The sequence below is a fragment of the Crinia signifera genome, chromosome 11 (assembly GCF_055691185.1).
Source record: "Crinia signifera chromosome 11, ASM5569118v1, whole genome shotgun sequence".
Taxonomy (NCBI): Eukaryota; Metazoa; Chordata; class Amphibia; order Anura; family Myobatrachidae; genus Crinia; species Crinia signifera.
The window spans coordinates 114,365,281-114,380,798 of record NC_139227.1 but is presented as its reverse complement, the minus strand read 5'-3'; the positions used below and the strand labels follow the sequence as shown (position 1 = coordinate 114,380,798).

At 44.2% G+C, this 15,518-nt stretch overlaps 2 protein-coding genes across 4 annotated transcripts in view; one reads left to right on the top strand and one right to left on the bottom strand.

The window, feature by feature from the left end:
• Positions 1–15,518, top strand: part of C11H11orf91 (chromosome 11 C11orf91 homolog) — a 107,623-nt gene that overhangs the window by 30,966 nt on the left and 61,139 nt on the right. The window lies entirely within an intron of this gene.
• Positions 10,740–15,518, bottom strand: part of KIAA1549L (KIAA1549 like) — a 163,891-nt gene continuing 159,112 nt past the window's right edge. For all 3 annotated transcript variants that reach the window (XM_083164311.1, XM_083164312.1, XM_083164313.1), the window contains 2 exons: positions 11,983–15,411; positions 10,740–11,390 (listed from right to left, as the gene is read on the bottom strand). In XM_083164311.1, the coding sequence (XP_083020437.1) occupies positions 15,130–15,411 (282 nt within the window). In that variant the 3' untranslated portion in view covers positions 10,740–11,390; positions 11,983–15,129. The remainder of the gene's footprint in view (positions 11,391–11,982; positions 15,412–15,518) is intronic.

Genomic DNA, 15,518 nt, shown 5'->3' with positions numbered 1-15,518 from the left:
CTTTTTTTATTATTTAATGTAGCATATTTTAAGTATTTTTCATGCATATTTGCATGCATATTTCAAGCTTCTTATGTTGCATATAATCCTGTCTCTAGTCATAAGTAATGCTGGGTACACACCGGAACGATGTGGCCTCAAATCCCCCAAGATTGATACAATCTCGACCGATTGTGTGTAAATTGGGCATGTGACACTAGAAAAGACAAGTGAGTGTATAAGGTGCGCACTAGCTGCAAGGGTGGTTAAATCCCTAGGGTGTTTCTCTGACACCCAGAAAACAATAGTACAAAGAAGGGAGTGGGATTAACCTCCACCAGCGCTATAAGAATAGAGAGTTTTTACTTCCCTTGTAATATATCAGATTCCTCCTTGCGGGGTATCAATAATACTGGTGAATCCTTCAACTCTCCAATCAGATGAACATGTGGAGAGAATGCATAATCCACATAGTGTTTACCAGTATTTAATCACATAATATAAAATCACATCAACATAAAAATTACAATGACATCAATGTATGCACACACAGTAAAATCCAAAGTGCAAGTGCAGAGTGGCAAAATACATGAAGGGAATTACCAGATGTAGTGTGAACCATATAAAATATAGTTCAAACTGCGCATGTGTATAATCACCATATGGCCCGGGCACCAACAGGATCAGCATACAGCAGTAGGCAAACCGTCCTCCACGATCCGTCCAGTCCCCCTTGCTTGGCCGACGCGTTTCGGACCCTGTCTGGGTCCTTTTTCAAGGCATGTTGAGTGTGCATCTCCGGAATTCTTTTATAGCAGTCCCGCAGCGTCGCGCGCTATTCAGGCTCCGCCCGGCACTTCCGGGTTTGTCCCAACAATCGCGTCATCAACGCGATGACGCGCGCGCTTCCCACGTCACCGCGCCGTCTAGGTCACTGGAAGGAGTCCCACGGCGTCGCGTACTGTTGATGTTCCGCCCGGCACTTCCGGGTTTCTCACAACAGTCGCGTCGTAAGCGCGATGACGCGTACGCTCCTTGCATCATCGCGCCCTCCACAGGCTGATGCTATGGGCTTCTCTCTGAACTCCGTCATGTGGCCACACGCGAGTCACATGATCAGGAGTAAATGCCACTGTCCAAGTCCATAGGAGATAATAGGTTTATCCCACATGGGATCACCTGATCACTGCGTTTGCAATCCTGATAGGTTGTTTTTTGTGGGCATTTCCGCCCTCACCTTGTAGCAATATTAATGCTAATGACCTTTAAGGGAAAACATAAATAATAAAAAAAGTATCATAAATAGGTAAAATACATGCATCATAAGCTAAAATTCATCAAAATACAGGAAACTTACAAGACTTCAGAGAAACCACTTCAACTCAAAATCAGAGTTGATACCATGAGGTTTTAAAGTATTAAAATTGTAAATCATCTTCATTTCCAGCTTAGCTAACTGTACATCCATATCTCTCCTACGACAGTGTCCCTCCACATATTTTATACCCAAAAATATTTTTATATGCGTGGGGGAGCTGCCGTGATGTGTTTTAAAATGCTGTGACAGTGAATGGGTCTCAACCCCCTTTTTTATATTCCTGATATGTTCACTTAATCTAATTTTTAGGGGGCGAGAGGTTCTTCCTATATAAAATAGGTTACAGGTACAACCCACCAGATAAACGACATTTTTCACATTACATGTGATAAACTCCTTTATGTGGTGCTCAATTCCGTTGATAAGCACTTTTTCCACCTTCCTTTCTCCTTTTATATTAATACAGGCGCTGCAGGTCCCACACCTGTGGAACCCTTTTGTTCTTATTTCCCCCCTACCTGTATTTGAGGGATGCATGCTTTTGGTTAGATGATTCCCTAAATTAGCAGCTCTCCTGTAAATGAAGGAGGGTTTTGCTGGTAGATCCATCCCTATAATAGGATCTTTTCTTAATAAGTTCCAATTTTTTCTAATGGAGGTTTCTAATTTCTTATGTTGGCAGCTATAATCCGTAATGAAGCCATATTTCTTCAAGTCACTCTGTATTGGTTGTTTTTTATCCTGTAAAAGGGTATTTCGATCAATAGAATCCACTTTTTCTCTGTCTCTTTCTATAATGGAAGTACTGTATCCACTTTCTTTAAATTTAGTCATCATGGTGAGAGATTGTTCTTTATACACTGCATCCTCAGTGCAGTTCCTCTTTATCCTCTTAAGCTGCCCCTGAGGTATGCAGTCTAACCAATTTTTATGGTGACAGCTATCTATACTGATGTAGCTTTGGGAATCAGTCGGTTTAGTGAATGTCTTTGTTTTTAATTGACCTTCTTCGACATAGATCGTTAAGTCCAAGAAATTCACTGTAACCTCACTGATAGAAAATGTGAATTCTATATTCAAATTGTTCGAATTTAAATAAGTACAAAACTGGTCCAATAAAATGCGTCCTCCCTTCCATAAAAACAGCACATCATCTATGTAGCGGGTCCAAGACACCAGGCTCGCCCCAAATGGATTGTTATTCCATATAAAGTCCCGCCCCCATCCACCCATGAATAGGTTAGCGTAACTTGGGGCGAACCTGGTGCCCATTGCTGTCCCGACCCGCTGTACATAGAAATCCCCCTTGAACATAAAATAGTTGTTATTAAGGATAAAAGTCACTGTTTGTATTAAAAATTCCTGGAGATTAGTATTTAAAGTGCTGCTGCATAAAGTGCTTTTTATGGCAGACCATAAAAAGCAGGAAATGAAGATGATTTACAATTTTAATACTTTAAAACCTCATGGTATCAACTCTGATTTTGAGTTGAAGTGGTTTCTCTGAAGTCTTGTAAGTTTCCTGTATTTTGATGAATTTTAGCTTATGATGCATGTATTTTACCTATTTATGATACTTTTTTTATTATTTATGTTTTCCCTTAAAGGTCATTAGCATTAATATTGCTACTAGGTGAGGGCGGAAATGCCCACAAAAAACAACCTATCAGGATTGCAAACGCAGTGATCAGGTGATCCCATGTGGGATAAACCTATTATCTCCTATGGACTTGGACAGTGGCATTTACTCCTGATCATGTGACTCGCGTGTGGCCACATGACGGAGTTCAGAGAGAAGCCCATAGCATCAGCCTGTGGAGGGCGCGATGATGCAAGGAGCGTACGCGTCATCGCGCTTACGACGCGACTGTTGTGAGAAACCCGGAAGTGCCGGGCGGAACATCAACAGTACGCGACGCCGTGGGACTCCTTCCAGTGACCTAGACGGCGCGGTGACGTGGGAAGCGCGCGCGTCATCGCGTTGATGACGCGATTGTTGGGACAAACCCGGAAGTGCCGGGCGGAGCCTGAATAGCGCGCGACACTGCGGGACTGCTATAAAAGAATTCCGGAGATGCACACTCAACATGCCTTGAAAAAGGACCCAGACAGGGTCCGAAACGCGTCGGCCAAGCAAGGGGGACTGGACGGATCGTGGAGGACGGTTTGCCTACTGCTGTATGCTGATCCTGTTGGTGCCCGGGCCATATGGTGATTATACACATGCGCAGTTTGAACTATATTTTATATGGTTCACACTACATCTGGTAATTCCCTTCATGTATTTTGCCACTCTGCACTTGCACTTTGGATTTTACTGTGTGTGCATACATTGATGTCATTGTAATTTTTATGTTGATGTGATTTTATATTATGTGATTAAATACTGGTAAACACTATGTGGATTATGCATTCTCTCCACATGTTCATCTGATTGGAGAGTTGAAGGATTCACCAGTATTATTGATACCCCGCAAGGAGGAATCTGATATATTACAAGGGAAGTAAAAACTCTCTATTCTTATAGCGCTGGTGGAGGTTAATCCCACTCCCTTCTTTGTAAATTGGGCATGTGTTCGATCGGATTCCGATCCACGTCCCCGCTGGTGGCTTTGGAGATCCTACCTGCTGCAGTCAGGATTTATCAACGATCCCCTCTGCTGGGTGCAGATCATGTGCACATCGGGTGTAGTGTTTTAACAACACCCATTTGAAAAAATAAGTAGAGCGGTTTACAGCGGGGTTTATAGAATGTATTGTATATATCTACAAATGCAGTTTTAATAATTCTCAGTGGCATAGCTAGAAATTTTTCTCCCCCCTGCCAAAAATTCCAGCGTCCCCCAAGAAGGGCTGCCTCAGTCGTCCTTCAGTTCAGCCAGCGGCGCCCACTACAGACCCCACTGGTGCCGCTCCCCCAAGCCACCACAGGGTCTGCCACATATGTAGCTACGTCACTGTTACTACTTCCATTTTATGAAAGGACACCAAAGGGGATGTCCGTCTCTACAGTAGGTATAAAAGAAGGTTTGGGAGAGGATAGAATTACACCTTGATAAAGACCTGTGTCGAAACGTGTTGGTGACTTTTAGAAGGTATACACACTGCATCTGGACCTGCATAGGGTGAGCGTGTCCGGGTTCACTTTCACCCCATTGTAAGATCCCTTTGCCATCTTGGTGTGATACCTTGTATATTTGTTATTCTATTTTTAACAATAAACCAGTCATTGTGGAATACTCAGAGTGGTCATTTCCACCTGAGGATTTAAAGAAATCAATATACAGTATGAGGATCCACAGCTGTATCAAGTAAGCATACGTGTGAGCATCCCCATAACTCCTATGGCTTAGGCGTGTATATGGGAAAAAAAGATACTTTTACATGTATGGTGTTGTTTGGAGGAAGGAAAGCACAGTGTAAGCAAAAGTTCCTTCTATGGCACAACGGTGGTCCCCTAAGAATCAGCCATACTTGCCTACTTTTGAAAACTAGTTTCAGGGAGATTATAGTCGGTAGTAGAATTTTGCACAGTACCCCAATGAGGGGGCGTGTAATGCTCCACCCAAAGGGCGTGTCTAGTTCCATATAAGGAGAAATTGTGAAAAGAGATTGTGAACGTGGCACCTAGAAGCGTGGCTGTGTACTGCTACATCTGAGAGGAATCTTGTAAAACGACTTATATACAAACCTAGATGAGCCCCAAAGCAGATAATAAGAGCTACTATACTGTAATGTAAATATATCTGTCTCTCATTCCTTTTTTATCCCAAAAATGTAACAGTGTAATATGGGCTAGGTGAAATGAGGGAGATTGCTAGACTAATGAGGGAGAGAGGGAGATTGCTCTTATTTCAGGGAGTCTCCTGCAGAATGCAGGAGGGTAGGCAACTATGGAATCAGCTTCACTACCCACATTGGAATATTCTTCCATCTCCAGTTTGGAAAACATTTCTATATTATATCAGATGTACTACACTATGATATTTCCTTTTTTCATTTCCGTATATTAAATAATTTCGGGAAGAGGAAGGAAAAGACACTCCACTACCCCTTTCAGATCGGAAAATCCGGGTTGCACCTGGGATATGGAAATGGGTCCATCCTAGGGACGACCCGACATTTGCGCTAACGTTTGGCTGTCAGCGACATCATCCAAGGGGCAGGGCGAGTGGCGGGGCGTCATGCGGGGGGAGGAGGCAGCACTGAAGTGATGCTGCTGCCTCCTCCATAGCAGTGAACCAGGTGGGGGGAGGCAAGGGCAGGTTCTCAGTGTTTGATACAAGTGCCACAAGATGTTTGGAATGTTTATTATCACACTTGAACCGTCCCCCTGCTGTGCCGCACTGGATTTCTTCTGGAGGGTCACCCAAAAAGTCAGCAAATATGATTCTGTGCTTCCATAGGCCTGGGGCAATGCTTGGTAGTAAAACCAATGTTATGTCCCAATATGCAAAACACAAGTATAAGGTCGACATGGTTTTCATTTTTTTTTAGTGTCGATTTCTAGATTTCATCTCACTGGCCCCAAATTAGTGTTACACGTCCCCTTGCATGTTCTTGCTTCGCTCGTCATGTTTTGGGCCAGACGTCTCTCCCCTCCCGGCACACTTTACTGTTCCCAATAGGAGGACAAAGGAGGGCTGAGATTAGCATTTGCATATATCCACAACCGAAATTCAGAGAGTGTCCACAATTATGGCTGCATTACCAACCATCTCCGGATCAGGCCCACACTGGTATTTTTGCATTCTGCTCTGTTTTTGAATAAACCTCTCACATTTCAAAAAAGGGTTCTTAAAATAATGTGCTCATTACAATTTGATATATTTAATTTATTTTCCTCTTGAAAAATCTATGTAACGAATGTGGCAAAGCTAAAGTATCTGTAGGGGGTTCCCAGAGGTTTAGGGGGCACCGGATACAACTCACATACTGTAGTTCTAACATTTTCCAGGACAGACAGCTAATTAGCTGGGTCCAGCACATTGGCCAGGATGAAAAGGGGACTCGTTAGTGCTCATAATTAATCTGTTACGGTACGCAATGAACTGGGCTAACTGTGTGGCATATTGTGTACTGCATGCATTGTGGACATAGGCCCTTATTCTTTTATTATTGAGTCGGACGGTTGCGTATTTCGGACGGGCACGAGTGTTCTTAACCCCGCCTATCACACGGATCACTCACGCCATCCAAATAGGGTAGGACGTTAAGCGAATGGACCGCAAGTGGATGTTTCATGGGAACACCCACTCGCTGGTCTGTGGGAACCTCCCCCTCCGATGGTTGGCGGTCCGAGAGGCCAGGCAGTCCCGAGTGCTCCAGACCATTCGGGCAGTTATCCGTGTGAAAGCAGGGATATGGGCGGCCAGCTGACATCCGGCTATGTAAGCTGTCAGCCCCCCATACGTGCGTCACGGGTGGATTACCATATACGCATACACAAGTGGTAACCAGCCCAAACAGCCCTTCATGCCCCTCTCCACCCCCTGCTCGGATGGTTCCGTACGATCGTTTTCTGCATGAAATTCACGCTGTATTCGGATGTGCACGGCGGTCGCACATGCGAAGAAACGCCTCTGCACATGCGCAAACACAAAACATCAGCCGGCCGTCCGCACACGCAGCCGTCCGACTCAATCAGAATAAGGGCCAGTATGTGTACTCTCAACACTACAATGTGGCATATTTTGAACGTGGCGCACCACAATCTGGCATATAATGAATGGGGGGCAGTATGGTATACAGGTTGAGTATCTCTTATACAAAATGCTCGGGACCAGAAGAATTTTGGATAAGGGATTATTCCGACTTTTGGAATATTTTTATATTTGAGGTATCCGGCATTTATGTTGTATAAACACATCAAACACATTGAAGTACACACAAATATATTTTATTTGTGCATGAAATAAGGTTTTAAAACATGAAAAAAAGTTTGTGTCCAATCTCAGGCACTGGATTCTAATGCCAATCAATCATATCCTTGCACATATTTAGTGCCAGTTACATGTTATTTCCCCAGTAGTGCCAGTTACATGTTATTTCCCCAGTAGTGCCAGTTACATGTTATTTCCCCAGTAGTGCCAGTTACAGATGTTCCCAGTAGTTTTTTTTAGCTAGAAATTTTAAATAAGTACATTTTAGAGGCTATGGTTTTTGGAATAATTGGATAAGGGATACTCAACCTGTAATGAGAATAAACAAGGCCATAAGGAGGGTGTGCGGGGGGAGCAGCAGGACAGCCTTTGGTGGTTCAGCCGTACCTGCCCTTGGCTGCGGATTGTGCTTCGCTCATAGCTCCCATACTTGTGTGGTGGAAGTTCTGTTGCCGCTTGGAACATAATGTAAGGTGCCCTGAACAGCAGCTAGTGCGGGGATGCAATAAGACCCACCCTTCCTGCAGCGATTACTAACGATGGCGTGAGTGCCATCCAGGGGGGCAAATGAAGCACAGGGTACATTGGCGCTCTGTTACAGGGCTGGTAAATATGGTATTACTATAGGGCAAAAGGTGAAGTAGGGCATTACTACTGGGCTTAACATTAACTATTGCATTACTACTATATTACCTCTATGGGGCAATAAATGCACAACCAATTCACCCCTGGTCTGGGGATCCATTCACTGTTTATAGTATGTTTAGAACCTGCTTGAAAGTTCACTGTTCTACTCCTTTAGCCCTCATCCACCTCCTCCCATTGTGATTCTAACCTTGCCTCTGTCTCTATATATGCCCTGCCGGTTGTCTTCTATTGTGACAATGGGGGTTATTTTGATTCACTCTATCTGACAAGTTCCTTCTTAGATGGACAAAACCATGTGCACTGCAGGTGGGGCAGATGTAACTTGTGCAGAGAGAATTAGATTTGGGTGGGGTTTTACTTCAAAGTGATATCTATATCGCAGTGTAAAAATAAAGCAATCTGTATTTTCCCTGCACAGAAACAAAATAATTCACCCAAATCGAATTCTCTCTGCACATTTTACATCTGCCCCCCCTGCAGTGCACATGGTTTTGTCCATCTAAGAAGGAACTTGTCAGAAAAAGTGAACCAGAATAATCCTCAATATGAAATGTATCAAACAATTGCAGGGTTGCCTACCTGCCCCTCTCCAGGAGGACACAATGCTCTGTTCCTGGGTTTCCCTGGTAATGTAGGATTGCCAGCACCTGTGGTGACACCTTTCTTATCAGTTACCTAGCTCCCCACAGGTGCTGGCAATCCTACATTATCCATACCTCCCAGCATGCCCCTCTCCAGGAGGACACAATGCTCTGTTCCTGGGTTTCCCTTGTAACGTATGATTGCCAGCACCTGTGGTGACACCTTTCTTATCAGTTACCTAGCTCCCCACAGGTGCTGGCAATCGTACACTATCCATACCTCCCAGCATGCCCCTCTCCAGGAGGACACAATGCTCTGTTCCTGGGCTTCCCTGGTAATGTATGATTGCCAGCACCTGTGGTGACACCTTTCTTATCAGTTACCTAGCTCCCCACAGGTGCTGGCAATCCTACATTATCCATACCTCCCAGCATGCCCCTCTCCAGGAGGACACAATGCTCTGCTCCTGTGCTTCCCTGGTAATGTATGATTGCCAGCACCTGTGGTGACACCTTTCTTATCAGTTACCTAGCTCCCCACAGGTGCTGGCAATCCTACATTATCCATACCTCCCAGCATGCCCCTCTCCAGGAGGACACAATGCTCTGTTCCTGGGCTTCCCTGGTAATGTATGATTGCCATCACCTGTGGTGACTCCTTTCATATCAGTTACCTAGCTCCCCACAGGTGCTGGCAATCATACATTATACATACCTCCCAGCATGCCCCTCTCCAGGAGGACACAATGCTCTGTTCCTGGGTTTCCCTTGTAATGTATGATTGCCAGCACCTGTGGTGACACCTTTCTTATCAGTTACCTAGCTCCCCACAGGTGCTGGCAATCATACATTACCAGGGAAGGCCAGGAACAGAGCATTTTTTTCCCTGAAGGAAAGGGGCAGGTAGGCAACCCTGAACAATTGAGAAATATGAAGATAACTGTAATTGATCTAGAACAATTTCCAATATGGCTGATGCTGGTTGCTGTGGGCCTTGTGGCTATGCAGCCTGGACACGGTAGTAGTGACAGGCGCCATGTTATTATTAGCGTTTGGCAGATACACACCCTAAAATCATCCAGGCCTCACCTATGTTTTAGCTTCCACTCCCCGTTACCACCCCAGACGGGCCCCATTATGAGAAAAGTCCTGCCAACATAGCTGGACAGTACCGGCCATAGCAGGGCATTAATCCACCCTGCCCTGGCTCTGCTCACCAAACAATCACATTGAACCTTCCCCCGAATGGCTCTGCACGCCACAAGTGCCCTGGGTGACAACACTGTTCCAACACCTCTAGTTTTGGTCTTTTATGATCCAAGAGTGCCCTATTTTATTGTATGCAAGATCATAGTGCCCTATTTCATAATATGCCACATTGTTGTTCTGCCAGTATTCATAATGCTACACAGTGCCCCCAAATCTCATTATTCCATACCTTGTTACCAGTACATATGTCTCACTGGTGTCCTGAATTCACAATGCCACATTGTAGTGCCTCTGGCTCACATTGGGGCAGATGTATTAAGCCTGGTGAAGAGATAAACTGGAGATAAAGTGGAAGGAGATAATGCACCAGTCAATCAACTCCCAACTGTCATATTTCAAATACAGCTGATTGGCTGGTGCATTATCTCCTTCCACTTTATCTCCAGTTTATCTCTTCACCAAGCTTATTACATCTGCCCCATTATGCCACATTGTAGCCCTCCCCACCTCCTCTTGCATCCTCAATAACAGTCTTCTGTGTGGAGGTGGCCATTTTGTAAGGGGTATTTTTAGTGGTAGCAGGAGGAGCGCCAGGACAGCAGACAAATAGTTCTGCAGGTCCCGGCAGCAGTGAAGCACTAGCTCCTGTAGGCCTAAGGTTCCCACACTTAGCCAGCGCCTCCAAGCCACAGCGGGGGCTACTATTACACCACTGCCTATGGGCTACTTACAGCAAAGTATTCCAGGAGAAGGACCTGTAGCGATCACATTGTTTTATCATGTCCGTGGGTGTGTTCAATGGGGGTGTGGTTCATAGGGTCTACAGTTATCTACATGTCAACCATATGTTGTATTGACCATTATCATGTTGACATACAGACCATGTGTACCTATTGACCAGGTTGATATAATGCGTATTAACTGTCAACCGAAAGTTCGGATCCAGTTTAATGTTATACCCAAGCGATCTTTCATTTAATATTGGCCTAATACCAGTCTCAGGTCTAAACCTGCCCCAAAGTTACTTATCATTAATAAATGAGAACACAATAATGTATTATCACCGTACAATAGGACAACAGGGCTCTGCTGATGGAAATGGAAATGTCAGGTTGAACAAAATGTGTATTAAAATATGTTGTTTTGATTTTAATAAATGTATTATTGAGATAATTAATACAAGCAAATAAGCAACAGTAGCATGTCACAGGGGAAAGCAATAACCACATGTTAAATGTTTCAAGGCAGCCGGTACAGAAAACATCCGAATATACTGGGTAGAAATCAGGTCTTATCTATTTGGATAACATTTCAAGGCAATCATTTGTTCATACATATATATATATATAAATTGCCCTGAAGTTTCCTCTGTTCAAGTCAGTCATCGGAACAATCCATTGCAGCCTAACCGATTGCATATATCTGTATTTTATGTACAATATATATTTACAACGATTACAAAAATACATTTCATATATATATGTACATATATATGACTTGTTTACATGACAAAATGTCTTATTGTTGTAAATACCACAATCCCACAAAAAAAAGAAGAAGATTGAAACACAAAAAGAAAAGCAAAACATGATCAACAATAAACCCATCCAAGGATTGCGTTTGCAGTAGATAATGTAATGGGATATTTACTAAGATGAGGGTCCTATTTAAGATGGGATCGGCAACCAATCAGATTCGATCTGTTATCTTCTAGAACAGGGGTGGCCAACACTTTCCTTAAGGTCTGCCAAGAGTTTGCGTTTTTCAGGCCACCTGTGGATCTGGGATGCGGTCATCTATTAGAATGAACTTAGGTCTACAGTCATTAGGTCGACCCCACTAGGTCGACTGGCAGGAAGGTCGACCTGACTTAAGGTCGACATGGGCCAAGGTCGACATGACTTAAGGTCGAATTTGCATAAAGGTCGACATGAGGAAGGTCGACTGGTCATAAGGTCGACATGGGTTTTTCACTGTTTTTTGAGCCGACATGTGCCGACAGGCGGTATTTCATGCCCTACCATCCACTAGGGCGTGGTGGGAGAATAAAATAGTGTGCCGAGCGCAGCGAGGCACCGTGCCCGAAGCATCGCGAGCGAAGCGAGCGATGCGAGGGTCCGATTCTCATTGCCAACTGTGTCCATGTCGACTGTGTCGACATTCGGATAAAAAAACAGTGAAAAACCCATGTCGACCTTATGACAAGTCGACCTTCCTCATGTCGACCTTTATGCAAATTCGACCTTAAGTCATGTCGACCTTGGCCCATGTCGACCTTAAGTCAGGTCGACCTTCCTGCCAGTCGACCTAGTGGGGTCGACCTAATGACTGTAGACCTAAATGCAGTCTGACGAATGATCCCAACCCGTGGATCTATAGTAGGAATGAATGCAGCAGGTTTTAAAATGTGGAAAATTTGGAAAACGTGGACCGTTGGTAGATCTCGTGGACCGGTTTGGCCACCCCTGTTCTAAAAGGTGGCAAATAAATAAGAAGTCGATTCTGATATCCCATGTGAAATATAATTCCCATTTTAGTTTATTTCCCCCTGTAGTCTTTCCCAAAGCCTGATATGTATATTGTAGAAAACATGGAAAGGTTTTTTGCCACCTCATTTTGTACGATAGGAAAGTGAAAAATTAGAAATGTAATGGCCACTTACTGTATGTACAGAACTGGTCAACAAACAATGGCCACTTACTGTATGTACAGAACTGGTCAACAAACAATGGCCACTTACTGTATGTACAGAACTGGTCAACAAACAATGGCCACTTACTGTATGTACAGAACTGGTCAACAAATAATGGCCACTTACTGTATGTACAGAACTGGTCATTGCCACCGCTAGAGGACCTGTCACACGTCATCTATTCAGAACTATATGTCTTCTGCCAAAAGTCACTGTATTACTTTTTTTGGTATTTTTCTATTGCATTTTTGCAACAAATACTTCTGAAGACTGGTCACACCTTGGCACCATACTAAACATGTCTACCCTACTACTGACCTGAATAGTGATTTCCTAGCCCACAGGTTCTCAAACTCGATCCTCAGGACCCCACACAGTGTTTTGCAGGTCTCACAGAATCACAAGTGAATTAATTAGCTCCACCCGTGGATCATTTATAATGTGTCAATGAGTAATGCACCTGCGCGGGTGACCTGAAGACCGAATTTGAGAAGCCCTGTCCTAGTCCATACTGCTGGTAATAACAGTACCATAATGAGTTATGGCTGGTAAAGGATACAATTTTTACAAATGCATCCTGGGCTATAAATGGGGTTTTAATCCACTGCCAGCAAGATGAAGACCCCCAAGGAACCCTTGGCAACACAATGATTTGGTCCCCTTCCCATGTCCATTTGTAAAAAGAGTAAAAAAAAGCAACAAAACACCAACAGGTTAGGGCAGTGGTTCCCAAACTGTGCGCCTAGGCTCCCTGGGGTGCTTTGGAGCACTTGCAGGGGTGCCTCGGTTTGGTGGTCCAGAACCGATTCAAATTATTTAAGGTCAATGTAATAGGCAAAGCCAGTGCTTGTGGCTTCCAGTTTTAAAATATGTGGATAAACAGAAGTGAATCCTGTCCTTCACCACATAACTGGACCTAAGGATGAAATATAGGCACAACTTATTTCATTTAATATTGTTTTCTGAAATTCTCGGTAGAAAGCTTTGCAACTAGGGGTGCCGCGACAAATATTCTGATAATCTAGGGTCCGTGATGCAAAAAAGTTTGGGAACCACTGGGTTAGGGTAATCTATGCCCCTCCGGCTCCCTCTGGACAGGAGACTATGTTACCTAATGTATGATCCAGCTATAGGGTGACAGATGACTAGAACTTCTAGCCTGCCTTGTGTATAATTTGGTGGCAGATAAGCACCACTTGGTCCATTTACTTTTCCCTTTAAACTTCGTACTGTACAATCATTATGTTTGGTGGGCATAAAAATCTCATATGAGCAGTTACACAATCAGGTCTCCTGATACATCACATGGGCATCAAGCTCACGTAGTGGGGGTTTAGCCAGTTGTAGGGTGCGGCCACATCCTGCTGACATCCTCTGCACTGATATGAATGTGAGCACAGGTCAGGGGTGTATTGACATCTCCCTACCAGGAGCCCCCAGTCCTAGTAATCTGTACAACCCCAGACCGTCTGAATTTCGGGACAAGAGGATAGAGCTGCCATTTATAACATCTTGGTTCCTTCTCTATTATTGTAAACAAGTAGTCAACGCTAAACTACCCAGAGATCACTTATGTTTGTCCTAAGGTCAGGTGGTGCTGGCTCTTATCTGATGCATGCAAGCACAAGATTACACATCCAAGGTACAACCCCACCTCTGACGTTGGCTGCCTATCAACAGTGACCTGCAGGGGTACGATGGAAGATCCGTCTGCCTGTAATGCAGTATAGGATGCCCATTATACATTTCTATGGCAGCTTCTCTGTAAAGATACCCAGCTGCTGAGTAGTAGAAGGAGGCTCTATACAGACCGGGATATCAGATTAACCTGTATCCAGATGGAATCATCGCTGGTTTCAATGACCGAGGGCTTCTTTCTACAGAAAAGCACCTGCCGTATTTACATCTTAAATTCACACACACAGCTTTTTACATAGTAGGGTTCTGTCAGCGCGCATTCCTCGGCCGGATAGTAAACCTCCGCGAGTGCTCCCTTCCAGTTAAACCAAGAATTTTCTTCAGTCCCCGATTCAGACTTAGTATTATTTCTTGCTGAAGAATAGAAGATTCAGACAGACAGAAGCTTTTTTGTATGGTTGGCTGGAGATCGTGTTCTAAGCCAAATTTACACAAGGTTCTCAATTTACCGGCATTGGCGGAACGCCATTCTGAGAAACCTTTCAACGTTGAGAGGAATAGGCGCTTACTCAATGAAACTCTTCACCAGGTGGACCTTGAAATAGTATAGTATTGTACATTTCTTATTATACGGGTAACCTTGAATGGTTGAATGAAAGTATTCTTCACTTGCTTACCAAGAGATCATTGCATTGTGGTTCTTCAGCTGCTGCAGAACCTCAAGTTCCGATGTGTCCACAAACTGCAGTGGGGGAACCACAGATTACCCACCTACCATTTTCTTGAAGCCCCCCCCCCTCCCCCCTCCCCACTTCAAGAGTACAGATCAGCAAGCTCGGCTTGTGCTAACATAAAATGTGATGCTATTTGTTTCTTTTTAAGCATATCGGATCATTTCTAACGTCTGGAAACGCGATCGATTGATTATAAATAAATACTGTTCATTTTTCCAACACAAAAAAAAGTGATTGGTTCTTCCTGGTGCTTCGTTCAATAGAAAACTAATGTTCTATTTGTCACATATAATTAAAATCAAAGTGACAGTATTAGAAACAGGGGCATCCTTTGTCCTTTACCCATTTCAATAAAAATAGCATAAAATCCCACGTGAGTCCTGGTTTTTGTTAGGCACTGTAGCTGGACGTGGTACGCTTTATCCCATCGGATCGTTTCGCCGTATTCTCAGACCTGGAATTCAAACATGTCCGTCTGTTTTTTGGCCAGTTTAGCAACCTCCTCCCTTATGGCTTTTACCAACGCAGCCGTGGATAGGTTGGTTATTGAGGCATCTGGGGTGTCCGTGTCGGTCAAACTTTGCTGAGAAGCTCCGATAGATGGACCGGCAGCGTGGTCTAAGCTTGAATGTATGGTGACTGGCTGGCCAAACTGCCGAGGAAGCCGGGAAGGAGAGACCTGCGGGTATCTTGACCTTGTATAAGCCTCAATGTATCCGGGGAGAGGAACCTGTGCAGTCACAAGTAAAAGGAAGACTTTTTTACTTTTCTATTCTGGATAAGACTACTGATCTTATCGTAACCACAACACTGGGAGACTCCCTGAGGTCCTGGGTC